The sequence below is a fragment of the Bufo gargarizans genome, chromosome 6, assembly GCF_014858855.1.
Source record: "Bufo gargarizans isolate SCDJY-AF-19 chromosome 6, ASM1485885v1, whole genome shotgun sequence".
Classification (NCBI taxonomy): Eukaryota; Metazoa; Chordata; class Amphibia; order Anura; family Bufonidae; genus Bufo; species Bufo gargarizans.
This window is the reverse complement of record NC_058085.1, coordinates 56,298,663-56,313,102: the sequence shown is the minus strand read 5'-3', so window position 1 is coordinate 56,313,102 and position 14,440 is coordinate 56,298,663. Positions and strand designations below refer to the sequence as shown.

The following is a 14,440-nucleotide window of genomic DNA, read 5'->3' as shown; positions in this document are numbered from 1 at the left end:
GTTAGCAGCACCTATTCCAGGATTCCGCCTAGAGTGAGCCAAATTTCTATATACCTGCAGCACAAATCCCTCTCCTGTGTGTTACAGTGTATAAGCGCAGGTTGTCTAGACCGGATACATTTGTAGCAGATGGTCATTATTCTCTGTGTAAAGAGGAAGGTTCAACAAACACATCTTAACCCCTTTGTGACCACGCTTTTTTTTTATTTTTTTATTATTATTGTTGCATTCCAACCGCTGTAACTTTTTTTTTTCCATCAATGTATTTCATTTTGTCACTTTTTTTCATTGAAAAGTCATCTGTCAAAGAAAAAAAATTGCATTTGTTTAACTTTAAGTTTTTTTTAACTAAAACTTTATATGACTCTTTTGTTTACTACTTATTAGTCCCACAAGGGGCCTCTGACAGGCGATCTTCTGATTCCTTGTATAATACATACTAGAACACATAATTGATAGTGAGAGAGAGATATGAGATAGATTGATAGACAGAGACAGACAGATGGACAGAAGGAATGATAGATAGATAGATGATAGATAGATAGATAGATAGATAGATGGCTGATAGATATGAGATATATGATAGATAGATAGATATGAGATGATAATAGATAGATAATAGTATCGATCGATAGATAGATAGTGATAGCTTAGTGATAGATAGATAGAGAGTAGATAGATAGATAGATCTATGATGATAGATCGATATTGATTAGTAGTAGATAGATAGTAGATAGATAGACTAGTCGCTCGATAGATAGATAGATAGCATAGACTCCTAGATCGACTCGCTCGATCTTACGACGATAGTCGATGAGATGATAGTCGATATGCAAGATAATAGCTAGATTAGCTAGCTAGATGCTCGCTAGATTGCTCGCTTACTGCTCGCTCTAGATGCCGCTCTAGCTCCTCGCTCATCCTCGCCCTTCGCTCGATAGATAGATAGATAGATAGATAGATAAATAGCTAGATATGAGATAGATAGATATGAGATAGATAGATAAATAGATAGAAATGAGATAGATAGATAGATAGATAGATAGATAGATAGATAGATAGCTATGAGATAAATAGATAGATTATGATAGATAGATAGATAGATAGATAGATAGATATGAGATAGATAGGAGATAGATAGATAGATTATGATAGATAGATAGATATGAGATAGATAGATAGATAGATAGATAGATAGATAAATAGATAGATATGAGATAGATAGTAGATAGATAGATAGATATTAGATAGATATTAGATAGATATGTGATAGATAGATAGATAGATAAGAGATAGATGGGTAGTAGATATGAGATAGATAGCTATGAGGTGGATAGATATCAGATAGATAGATAGATAGATAGATAGATATGAGATAGATAGTAGATAGATAATAGATAGATAGATAATAGATAGATATTAGATAGATATTAGATAGATATGTGATAGATAGATAGATAGATAGATAGATATGTGATAGATAGATAGATAGATAGATAGATAAGAGATAGATAGATAGATAGATAGATAGATATGAGATAGATAGTAGATAGATAATAGATAGATAGATAATAGATAGATATTAGATAGATATGTGATAGATAGATAGATAGATAGATAGATAGATAGATAGATAGATAAGAGATAGATGGGTAGTAGATATGAGATAGATAGCTATGAGGTGGATAGATATCAGATAGATAGATAGATAGATAGATAGATATGAGATAGATAGTAGATAGATAATAGATAGATAGATAATAGATAGATATTAGATAGATATTAGATAGATATGTGATAGATAGATAGATAGATAGATAAGAGATAGATAGATAGATAGATAGATAGATAGATAAGAGATAGATAGATAGATAGATAGATATGAGATAGATAGTAGATAGATAATAGATAGATAGATAATAGATAGATATTAGATAGATATGTGATAGATAGATAGATAGATAGATAGGAGATAGATGGGTAGTAGATATGAGATAGATAGTAGATAGATAGATGCAGTCTCTAGGAGTAACAGGGGCGCTGTCCTTACACCCAGAGGCTCTGCTCTCTCTGCACCTGCCACGTCCTGTGCACTTTGATTGACAGGGCCAGGCATAAAACACGTCATCACACCTGACCCTGTCAATTAAAATGCAGAGGACGTGGCAGTTGCAGAGAGAGCAGAGCCTCTGGGTGCAATGGTAACGCCCTCGTTGCTCCTAGAGACTCATTTGCATATAATAAAACATCATCTTTCCCAGCAATGCGGGCACATATGGACATGGGACCAACACAGATGTCTTCAGCTGCCGAGCGCACGTGTAACAGGTCATTCCCTTTAAACCACGTTTTTACTGCACCGCTTCCCAGGGTGCGACGGCCTGAGGGAGTACATGGTAATACAACATCTCACTACCACTCCCATCCTCTGCACCGGCTCCTCGGGGGAGGTGTATTGGATATTCCTGAATGCAATTACGGCAGGACCCGGACAATCCAGACACAGGCAAGTGTACGGCTACTTTCACACAGGCGTTTTGGCTTTACGTTTGTGAGATCAGTCATGGGCTCTCACAAGCGGTACAAAACAGATCAGTTTTGCCCTAATGCATTCTTAATGGATAAGGATCCGCTCAGAACATATCCGTTTGTCTCCAATCAGTCTCCATTCCGCTCTGTAGGAGGACACCAAAACGCTGGCGCTGTCTGCCCGCCATGTGGTGCAGAGCGAGACAGATCCGTTCTGACACACAATGTAAGTCAATAGGGACGGATCCGTTTTCTCTGACACAATAGAGAACGATCCGTCCCCCATTGACTTTAATTGGTCGTCATTAGGGATGAGCGAATCGACTTCAGATGAAACATCTGAAGTCGATTCGCATAAAACTTCGTTCTATACTGTACGGAGCAGGAGCTCGGTACAGAACTACAATGTATTGGCTCCGATGAGCCGAAGGTACCACTTGGAACCGAACCCAAGTTCGGGAAATGTTTTTTTTACAGTACAAATTCATTTTTGAAGTGATTATGCGAAGTCTTGGGAGACTTCGTGAAGCAATAACTTCGGCTCATCGGAGCCAATACATTCTAATACTGTACCGAGCTCCTTCTCCGTACAGTATAACAACGTTTTATGCGAATTGACTTCAGATATTTCATCCGAAGTCGATTCGCTCATCCGTCATGGCTATAGAAGACATGATACAACCGGATCCGTTCATGACGGATGCATGCGGTTGTATTATTGTAACGGATCCGTTTTTGCAGATCCATGACGGATCCGCCCAAAACGCGAGTGTGAAAGTAGCCTTAAGGGGATGGGGGATACAAGGGCGCACCAAGCTCCCAACTCCCAGCATTGTCCTGAAATATTGGGAGTTGTAGTTTGGATCCCACTTTTAGAGTTCTTCTGCTTCTTTTACCATAGTTGTTAGACTCCAACCCGTAAAATAAACTTTCCTCAGAAGATTTCTTCTTAATTATGAATATAATAATATTAATACTAATATTTCTATAACCAGCAGGCACTTGCGTCACCGCCGCGTCTTCTCGCTCCACAGGTGATGAACCGGTTAAGCAGGAAAGGGGCGGGGCCGGCGGAGACGTCAATCACGCGGCCGGCTTCCCTCGGGTGTATGTGGATGATTGGCGTGAGGTGGCTGACGTCACAGCGGGGGCGGGCACGCGAGTGGTGGACTGAGCAGGGGGCGGGGCGTAGAGACCGGCTGCGTGGAGAGTGGGGTGCTCGGCGGTGCCAGTGTCCGGGGCTCTGCCTGCTGGCTGGCCGATGTGGGCTCCACCTCTCCGGTCCTCATTGCCTGGGATCCGTCCTGAGGAGGGTATGGTGGCCAACATGGTGGCCAAGGACCTCAAACGGTAGGTGATGGAGGGGGCTGCCCGGAGTGTGGCAGGCAGGAGGAGAGGGCTCCATTCTTCCCTGGCAGCACGCTGCCTGCGCCCCCACCCTCCCGGCACAGCGTGCGGCACAGCCCCGCTCATTCATTCAGGGATGGAGCCCACGCTGGCACCAGGGATGTCTCCTCCATACATTGCCTTATTGGGAGATGTGCTTCCTCTTCTTCCTCCTCCTAGACGGCCATCACCCCCATCATCCTCCTGATACCATGCCTGCTGGTGGCATCACCCATCTATCATGTTAGTAATGCCCAGACTGCATCTCTTACAGTGTCTGCTACTGGCAACTATACAGAATTCATCCTGGCACCTAAAGCTCTATGTATCATGCCACTAATGCCCACACTGGTCCTCATATAATGCCCCCATTATATACAGTACAGACCATGCCACCGATGCCCACACTGGTCCTCATATAATGCCTCCCATTATATACAGTACAGACCATGCCACTGATGCCCACACTGGTCCTCATATAATGCCCCCATTATATACAGTACACACCATGCCACTGATGCCCACACTGGTCCTCAAATAATGCCCCCATTATATACAGTACACACCATGCCACTGATGCCCACACTGGTCCTCATATAATGCCCCCATTATATACAGTACACACCATGCCACTGATGCCCACACTGGTCCTCATATAATGCCCCCATTATATACAGTACACACCATGCCACTGATGCCCACACTGGTCCTCATTTAATGCCCCCATTATATACAGTACACACCATGCCACTGATGCCCACACTGGTCCTCATATAATGCCCCCATTATATACAGTACAGACCATGCCACTGATGCTCCTCCTATCATGTCATCTATACAGTATAGATCATGGCACTAATATCTATATAATTAATGATGCTAAGATTGGTCCTATTATTCTGTACAGTATACTGGTAGATCATGCCCACACTGCTCCTCTTATGATGCCCTTCTCATTATATACAGTATAGATTATGCCACCTCTGCCCACACTCTCCTTCTAGACAGTAGATGATGCCACTCCTGCTACTTCTTCTCAGGCTGTAGCTGTTACATTGTGGTCTTCTCACACCACCTCATCTCCCCTGTAGACTACCACCCTGACGGCCTCACCCTAATGGAGAAGAGCGGCTCAGAAACCGTGTATACGGTGTATGCCAAGCATCTTATATACAGTGTATACTAACTCTTGCGCGCGGTACGTACCGAGGCTCTTGCGCGCGGTACGTACCGAGGCTCTTGCGCGCGGTACGTACCGAGGCTCTTGCGCGCGGTACGTACCGAGGCTCTTGCGCGCGGTACGTACCGAGGCTCTTGCGCGCGGTACGTACCGAGGCTCTTGTGACCAGGCTAGCCCAAAGGAGCATGTCCCCAGCTCACGCCCTGCACTGTGTGTATTGATCACTGAGCATATGTAGCATTCTTCATATATGACCATGGCCCTCAGATGTGGAGCTTCCTTCAGCTTCTGATACTTCACCGTGCTCAGACTTGTTGGATTGTTTCATTAGATCTCTTAGTCATCCATGATTTCCAGATTACAGGAATATTCCAGTTCCCAGGTGGGAATTAGGATTTACACCCTGATGTGGGGTCAGCAGGTCTTCATAACAAAGCATCTGGGCGTTCTTGTAGGGGCAGCTGTGACAAGGTTCCAGGGGGGCGGGCAGGCAGAGGTAGAGTACCAGCTGGAACATGAGAAGACATGGATTACTTCATTGTGGGGAGGGGGCAGTGGTACTGCTGTTCTCATTGATTGGCTCCTCTACTGACAAGGCAGCTCCAGCCCTGGCAGGTTGGGGGCAGATCTTGGCATTGGTGGACTAGCCTCTGTGGAGAGAAGATTCCTATCTGTGACCCCGATGGATTCTTTGTTTGGACTTCAGGATTGTCTCTGATGAAGAGCCCCTCATCTCATCATGTTCACTGTTGGGAGGTAGTGGCATTGATATTGCGCTCGTACATTCTCTTGGTTTTAGGATTTTCTTATTAGATGATAGCTATATAGACACATGATGGATAATTGGATTCTTCTGTGAGACTTCCTTTATATATGAGTTTCTGCTGGATTATTAGAAACCCGATCTTTCTGAGAAGCCGTAGGGGGTTCTTTGTGGTTCTTTGTAGACACAAACATTAGTCGTCACCTAATGTTATTTGTTACTGAACTTGTCTTTGAGTCGATAACAAATCCAGTCTTCTACAGCGGGTACAGGTCCATCAGAAGAGTGGCGCAGGGAGACGCTCTCATCCACCAGGCTTGTCTGTCTACAGGTGACACTCGGAAAATGAGAAGATTGTGCAAAAGTTCATTTATTTCAGTAATGCAGTTTAAAATTAGAGTTTTGTGAAAAGGTTCAATATTCTAGGCTAAAAGTGTCACCCTCTAGTCAGCTAATTACTCCATACCCCCTGAGCAAAGGGGACCTGAGATTGTGACTTTGGGGTTTCTAAGCGGTAAGGCATAATCATCCAAATTATACCAAATAAAGGCCTGGAATATCTCGCTTTGCCTGTAATGAGTCTATCTCATGTTAGTTTCACCTTTTAAGTTGCATTACTGAAATAAATGAACTTTGCACAATATTCTAATTTTTCGAGTTTCACCTGTATGTATCTATCTTTCATTCTGTAGTTCGTCCGTTCTTTCTTCTGTATCTATATAATCTCATATCTGTCTAATGTAAATAGTTGTCCATAAGAATCGCAGCGCTCCCAAAGTGGCCAGCAATGTCTTATATTCAACCATTTGTGTAACTATACATTTCAGCTCCCTCAATGGAGCTTTTCTCAAGTATCTACTCTCTCTCTCTCTCTCTCTCTCTCTCTCTCTCTCTCTCTCTCTCTCTCTCTCTCTCTCTCTCTCTCTCTCTCTCTCTCTCTCTCTCTCTCTCTCTCTCTCTCTTCTCTCTCTTTCTCTCTTTCTCTTATTTATATATATATATATATATATATATATATATATTTCTATATATGACTGGGACATAACCATACCAGGGTACTCTTTATACAGAAGAGACAGAGAAGGCAAGAAAGGAGGAGGAGTGGCCCTGTATGTGAAAGATAGCATTAAATCTAACCTAATACAAGTTGGTGAGGCCAACATAGAGTCAGTTTGGGTTACGTTGCAGTTTGCTAATCATGCAGTAACTCGTGTAGGTGTGATATATAGACCACCTGGTCAAGTTAAAGAACTAGATGATCTACTAGTTGAAGAAATAGCTAAAATGACAATGAAAGGAGAAGTTATCATTATGGGAGATTTCAATCTTCCAGATATAAACTGGAAAACCAAAATAGCCAGTTCTACCAGGAGTACAGGAGCCAACCCGGAGGGAGGCCATTTTGGATTTGATATTCACAAATGGGGATTCGGTATATGATGTCATAGGCTATCCTTCATATAAGATAGGGCCAGGGACTATTCATAGGATTCAGATATATTGGGCAGACTAGATGGGCCAAATGGTTCTTATCTGCCGACACATTCTATGTTTCTCTCTCATATCTCTCTCTCTCTCTCTCTATCTATATATATATATATATATATATATATCTATCAAATTCAAAATAAGCTTTATTGGCAGGACCAAGTACATTTTAGCATTGCCAAAGCATTTAAGGATTTTTGGGGGTGGATTGGCGGGGGGATGATATGGGGTAATGGGTAAATCTGGGGGACATATTCAGGGTAGAGGGATGATATAACAGGGGGGGGGGGGGGGTCCATGTTGGGGATTTAGCAGTCCGGGGTCTCTTATGTTCCCCTCAGTCGATGACATATTGTGCAACTATTCTCGCCATCGGCTCCTCTTCTCCCAGCACAATGTGGAGTCTCCTCTTCTCTTCCATAGAGGTGAAGTCTGGGATGAGAGTGGAGAGTCTCTGGAAGTGAGTGTCCCTCAGCGCTGTGTACTTGGGGCATTGTAGCAGGAAGTGGCCCTCATCCTCCAGGGCCCCCTGGTCACCATGCTGGCACAGTCTACTCTCCTTTTGGGCTTGTAGGTCTGTCTGTGCCACCCAGATTCCATTTCCAGGCTGTGGGCACTCAGTCTGTACCGGCTCAGGACTCTTTCTCTCTCTCTCTTTATCTCTCTCTCTCTCCGTACACATACACTGGCTAAGCCCACTGATTTAGGCTACTGTCACACATGCGTTCTTACTGTCCAGGTTTGAGATCCTGCAGGGGATCCCAAAACCACAGCAAAACTCATCGGTTTGGATATTACAACCGGCTGCATCCGTTCAGAACAGATCCGGTTGTATTAAATCGAAAATGAACATACTGGATCCGGTATGTTTTCGAAAAAAAACCAGATCCGGCACCATTGAGTTGCATGTTTTTTGGTGCCGGATCGGCATGTTCAGTTTCCCATGTTGCACACAAGGCTCTGCTTGCAGGGGTTTTCTGTCCGGAACAGAAGGCAATCTGGAGCACTCTGTTCCAGTCTGTTCTGTTTTGTTCCCATTGACAACGAATGGGGACAAAACTGAAGTGTTTTATTCCGGTTTTGAGATCTGGTGCCAGATTTGAGAACCGGAAAGGCGAACGCAGATGTGAAAGTAGCCTAAGTCTGAACTTGAAAACCTTTGGGAGGGAATGGGGGAATAAGGATAGGGCTGTTGGACAACATGCCCTATCCTTTTCTTCACAGGTGAGATAAACCACCCCACGAGAGTCTAACTGCAGCGTACCCCCCTCTTCTCATTCACAACACGTGTGGGGGTTCGGGGATGGCCGGGGTGTTTGTGTGTATGGTGGCCCCGTCTTTCGTGTACCAGGTCGTCGTGACACAGAATGACTGACTACTATCTATTAGGTGTCGATTTAGAAGCATTTCTGTCCCTATCATTGGAACTTGGTGACCAACCAAAGTTCACTCACTGTCTTGTCACACGCCTGTGTGGTTCTAGAACATTGCTGATAAACGTCGTCTGACGCTTACTGCTCCTCATTATGGACTACGACCTCAGTGCCATAAGCCAGGTGGTTTGTTTTTTTGCTTTTCAGTATTTTTTCATCTCCTCCTTCAGAACATCCTGATTGAACCCATACCTTTATTCCCCTCATCTGCAGCAGTGTTTAAAGCTGGATCTCTGCTCCGGAACTACACATTTGCAGGGGATGGAGCTGTTACAGCTGGACCAGCTTTGTCCACTATGCATTGGGGTAGGTAGGGGTTGTCAGACCCCCGCGGATCCAAAAGTGGCCATCACTTGTAAAGGATTCAACAACCCCTTCTAAGAGGAATTCACAAACATCAGACTTGGTGCGGAAATTTCTGCAACTGAAAATCCATTCCATGCATCTGAATAAGGGCTGTTTCACACGAGCGGATGCCGTGCGTGACATCCGCTCCGTGAATGACAGCCAAAACCCGATGCGGACAGCAGAAGCACGGAGCAGTAACATGACTGATAATGCTCCGTGCCTCTCTGTGATCTCTTTACTACGAAATCACGGTGAGATAAAGTTGTCATTGTGATTTCGAAGAGATCACAGAGAGGCACGGAGCATTATCAGTCATGTTAATGCTCCATGTTTCTGCTGTCCGCATCAGGTCTTGGCTGTCATTCACGGAGAGGATGTCAAGCACGGCATCCGCTCGTGTGAAACAGCCCTAAGGGTTGTTTCTGCAGCAAACGCATGGTTTTCTGCAAGCCCCGTTTAGATTGGACCGTTGGATATCACCCTTATACATCCTCAAACCTGCCATGTTCTTCCATGTTTGAAGATTGCAAAGCGTTAAGGTGCCCCATGCACCTTTGGTAGCTGACAACTGTTCCTTCCCAACTCGCCCATACACTTGCATGCTTGGTTCTTCTGAACATGCATGTGTTTTCAATGGCCGTAGAGGGGAATGCTGCTGCCAGACCCCTGAGTCAGAGGCGTATCTCCTGCCAAAAGATCACGTGTTGAAATTCGGTTTGCTCCATCCTTTTTTCTCTCAACATCATCGAGGTAGACTCGGTCATACACATTAGGCAGCTGGCTGGTCCCACCAAAAATGACCAACGAGAATCTAAAGGGGGGGTCTTTGTCAGTGTGCAGCCTGCTTTCTTTTACTTCCAAAGATTTTATAAAACTTTCCACATCTCAGATGTGCGGTCTCTTCATGCTGACTTTGTTCAGTTCTATCTATTCCCTTTTCTCAGCTACCACTTTTGACCCATAGTTGTCTGCTCACTGTGGAATGATGGACAGAAATGCCTTTTTTGATGTATCTGAAACCATAGTGTGCACCACCAATGAGGCCAGGTGAGGCGATTGACTTGGAGACAAGACCAAGAGACAAGTGGGGGCAGGGCTGTGAGAATATCGCTCTATATTCAACTGTATCGCAGTTTGCCTTAAAAAGTAGGGCTGGAGGGGTTGAGCGACATTTGAATGTCTGGCATATAATTCTCAATCCCTGCTTAGAGTGAATGCTCCTGACGACACCCGCTGACCATGATGGGGTGAGAAAAGTTGGACCAGCAGCAACGAGCCAGCTGCTTTATAAACAGAGGGTCTGTTCAAAAGACATCTCGTTTTAAGGACCACTTGGTGACACATCAGGTCTCTTTAGGTTGCCTTCACACGTGGTGGAAAATTCCGCCAGAAAATCTGAATGTACAGATTTTTACAAAGTTGTGAATTATGGTGCAGACTTTGTTGTAGATTTCCTATATGAGAATCTCAATAATTTGCAACAGAAGCCACATGGATTGTATTATTTTCACCACTGAACACAACACAGGGATGTACAATTTTCAGTCCCATAGGACTAAAAATGCCCATAAATGGGGAGGCATGCACATGGATTTCTGCAAGGTGAATGGAACTGATTCTGCAAAAAAATCCACAAAATCTCAGTGCATCCTTCTGTATTGTGGTTGGTGCAGGAGATTGTCAGGTATACAACCATCATTCATCTGTAATGTGTAATCTGTGATGCAGTTCATAAATAATACTTCATAAGTGAAGAGGTATGCAAGTGCCTTAGACGTTATGGTGGTTTGTCATCTCTCAGCTATGATGAAGGCTCGTTCAGGTGAGCATGCCACTGATGCCTTCTCCATGTCATTTTGCATGTACCAGGATTATGGCATCCATGGAGCTCCACCTAGATGTCACGTTGCTTCCTTCTTCCATTGATTGTCACAGTCTAATTTCCCACTGTCAAATAAATGCACACAGGAATGCAAGTCACATGCCGAAGAAGTGTGCAAATAAATCAGAAAGCCGTGAGGAACCCCTTGGTAATCTTTGTGGAGCCCATGGTGACCACCACTTGCCATTATGTATGATGGTATTTGGGAAGTTTTATTAAAATGTGTGCCCCTCATATCACTCCAGCCCCAGAGGAGTTGTTAGTCAGGTCTAATGGTGGAAAGTTGTCTCAGAAAGAACTTCTCTTTAGAAAGCGACCCAAGTCTCAGCTGAGATCTATCTCCTGAAACACCCAACAATCAGCTAATATTGCCGGGGTAAGAAGCTTCTAGGCAACTCCTTACCATTTCATAGATGACTGTGTGATACGTGGCCAAGCCAGGTCTTCCAGAGAAGTTCACTGCTTTTTGGTGGCTCTTATCTCCGGACCTGGGGAAACATTTTTTTCAGATGTCTATATGGCCGAAGGAGAGTTCACATCACCATTATTATTCCATTCTTCTGACCCGTCAGAAGAGCAGAAAAGTAAAGAAAAAAAAAAACGGGTCCTGTAAAGAAACAGATCCTGTGCATCAGTTATGGACACCTGGCATCTGTTTGAGCCATTTCCGTTGGAGAACCATTTTCTTAGATGAATAAAAAAGTTCTGCATGCAGGAATTTTTTTCCATCTAAAAAAAGGTATGTTGTATGCCTCAAACAGATGCCAAATGTGCGTAACTGATGCACAGGATCCGTTTTATTTTCTTTATTTTTATGTTCTTCTGACGGATGTGAACTCTCCCTTCCAGGAATACAGGATGCACTTTAAAGAAATAAGGATCAGCTGACAACTATGTTACCATTTCCAGTTTTCTGTCGTAGGAGCAGAAAGCAGTTCTGGATCCATCATGTGTTAGACACCGATGGTACCAGATGGATCCCATTGACCTAGTGGAGTCCATTGGCTTCCATCATGGTGTCCTTAATTTTAAAGGGGTTGTGCAAGAATGGGGATGTTTTTGGCAAACACCCCTGTAACGGACCTTTTCAGCAGACAAGGGGTTAAAATCCGTTTAGGCGATATGCCCCTTTTCTGAGATGCAGGCACAGCTACTGCAGAACACCAACCTCCCGAACTGGATACAAAATAGCACTCCAAACTGGAACCTCGCAAATAGCTGTCAGTCAGACGAACAGGAAAAGCGTATCCGTCAGCTTACACTCCTGGCAATCAGTCTCCAACAGCATACAGGGAATCCCCCCAATAACGAGACAAGGCTCCGTGTTGAGGGTTAAGCAGTGATCTGATGTGCTGGCACACCCAGCCTGGTTTTTATTAGTTGTTGCAAATACAGAACAGATACAACAAATCCCCACAATGCATCATGGTTTCCTCCTCTCTGCCTGGGAGACGACCGAAGACAATCCAATTATCTCTCAGGACAAAGGGGAGATCACCAATACACATGTGGAGACAACAGGACAGGAATCACCACCCAAACACACAATGGCATACCCCCACAGCAAACACAGACATTTAACATATCCCCAGATAGCTCAAGTCTGAGTGCATATCATTAGGTGACTGGCACTCAGAATACATGAATACAATAATATTAGCTATCTGGGTGCCCTCACATAACATACAATGTAACCGAACGCATAATAACATAAAATACAATTCTACAGACAGATTTAAGCTGTGCGGCCGGTCTGTCTTCTCCTTTAAAGTTACTATGGGCCATAATCCTGAGGCAAGAGGCTTTTAAACAGCCCCCTCCAAAACCCAGTGGCGAGGTTGGTTTCGCCACACATCTCCCCCCCCAGGGAAGACTAACCAGATACCTGACCTCACGCCGGTCGGTACCTGAGTTAGTCTGGCAGCCCACCCACAACCCAATACTGGACCTGTAGAATTTAGTAGGCTGTCTCTGTCCAGTGAATCCACCAAGGTTATATTGGTAGCTGGTACTCCCGGTCTCTGAGTTGCTCCCTGGCTTGGAGTGGAGGTTGCTTTGTGGGCAAGGATCAGCGGTACTCTGCCCTGGTGCCAGCGTTACCACGGAAGAAGCCTGGTTGGAGTCTGGTTGTTGGAGGGGGAAACCGACTGTCTCCCCTTTGGCTAAACTTCCCTGTTGCTGGGGGACAGGAACAACTGTCCCTACCCCCTGTGCTGTAAGTGCAGAGACCACGGTCCCATCTGCACAGTTGTGGGGTTTACTGTCTCCCCCTGGTGCGTTAAGCTGCCGCTGGGGAGAGGGGGTAAAGAGCTCCTCTCCCATACATACTTCCAGCCGCTGGGGAGGGCGACCGACCGCCTCCGCTCCCAATACAGTGTCCTGCTGCTGGGGAAAGGAGACTGGGCTCTCTATTCCCTGTAGGACACTCTGCCGCTGGGGGACAGGACCGACTGTCTCTGCCCCCTGTAACTCCATCTGCCGCTGGGGAATGGAGACTCGGCTCCCAATTTCCAAAAAATCATGCTGCTGCTGGGGGGCAGGAACAACTACCTCTGCCCCCTGTAACTCAGCCTGCCGCTGGGGAATGGAGACTAGGCTCCCAATTTCCTGCAGGACCGGTGGAGAGACCTCGGTCCCATCTCCACCGGCCACCTGGGGTTCTTCCCAGTAAACATCAACTATATCCTCCCAGCTGAAGGGCTCTGGACCTGGGTCTGACTTCTTGCTGTCCTGCTGAGCCTTTCCAATGGAGTAGAAGAGATCTCGGTAGTCCTGCTCCAGTTCCCACTCCAGGGTTGCTAGGTGAGCCAGGTCTTGCTCTACCTCATGGGGGTCATCCCAATTCTGCCTAGCCTCCCTCTCATAGAAAATGTCCTGAAGTCTGGACTGTGCAGGGCTCCCGAAGTCAGGCTCTGCAAAGGACTCCCATAACAAGCCAGGACCATCAAACTCCTCTCCCTCTGGCTTGTCATGCTCAGCTGTCCAGGGTATAAACTGTGCCACATACCACCAAAGCGCCTGGTAGGCATCCTCCAGCCATAGCTCCTGCCATACCCGGTGCTCTAGTTCCTTCACCCATTCCTCCAGGGGCTGCTCTCCCAGGAAGGGCAAACGCAGGGCCACTTGCTTCTGCAACCGCTGCTCTTCACTGGGGAGACTCTCACCTCGCTGGTATTGTACATTATCCAGGGCCTGGTACCAGATGCCTTTCCTTAATGCATCCCGGCCATCCAGGTCCTCCTCCTCGTATAACACTGCTGGTTCCATCCTGGTGCTTTTAGGGTCGCTGTACTGGGACATGCGTTGCCCTTAAATTGTAGAATCCACAGAAATGGTGTCTCCTGTAGCTGTCCTTCTGGCTGTAGGAACGATCCCGCTGCTTGCCACCAATGTAACGGACCTTTTCAGCAGACAAGGGGTTAAAATCCGTT

The 14,440-nt window shown here is 45.4% G+C and overlaps 1 protein-coding gene across 2 annotated transcripts in view; it reads left to right on the top strand.

Moving 5' to 3' along the window:
- The first annotated feature begins 3,723 nt into the window (after nt 1-3,723).
- Nucleotides 3,724-14,440, top strand: part of MMD (monocyte to macrophage differentiation associated) — a 59,620-nt gene continuing 48,903 nt past the window's right edge. For both annotated transcript variants that reach the window (XM_044297974.1, XM_044297973.1), the window contains exon 1: nt 3,724-3,879. In XM_044297974.1, the coding sequence (XP_044153909.1) occupies nt 3,791-3,879 (89 nt within the window). In that variant the 5' untranslated portion in view covers nt 3,724-3,790. The remainder of the gene's footprint in view (nt 3,880-14,440) is intronic.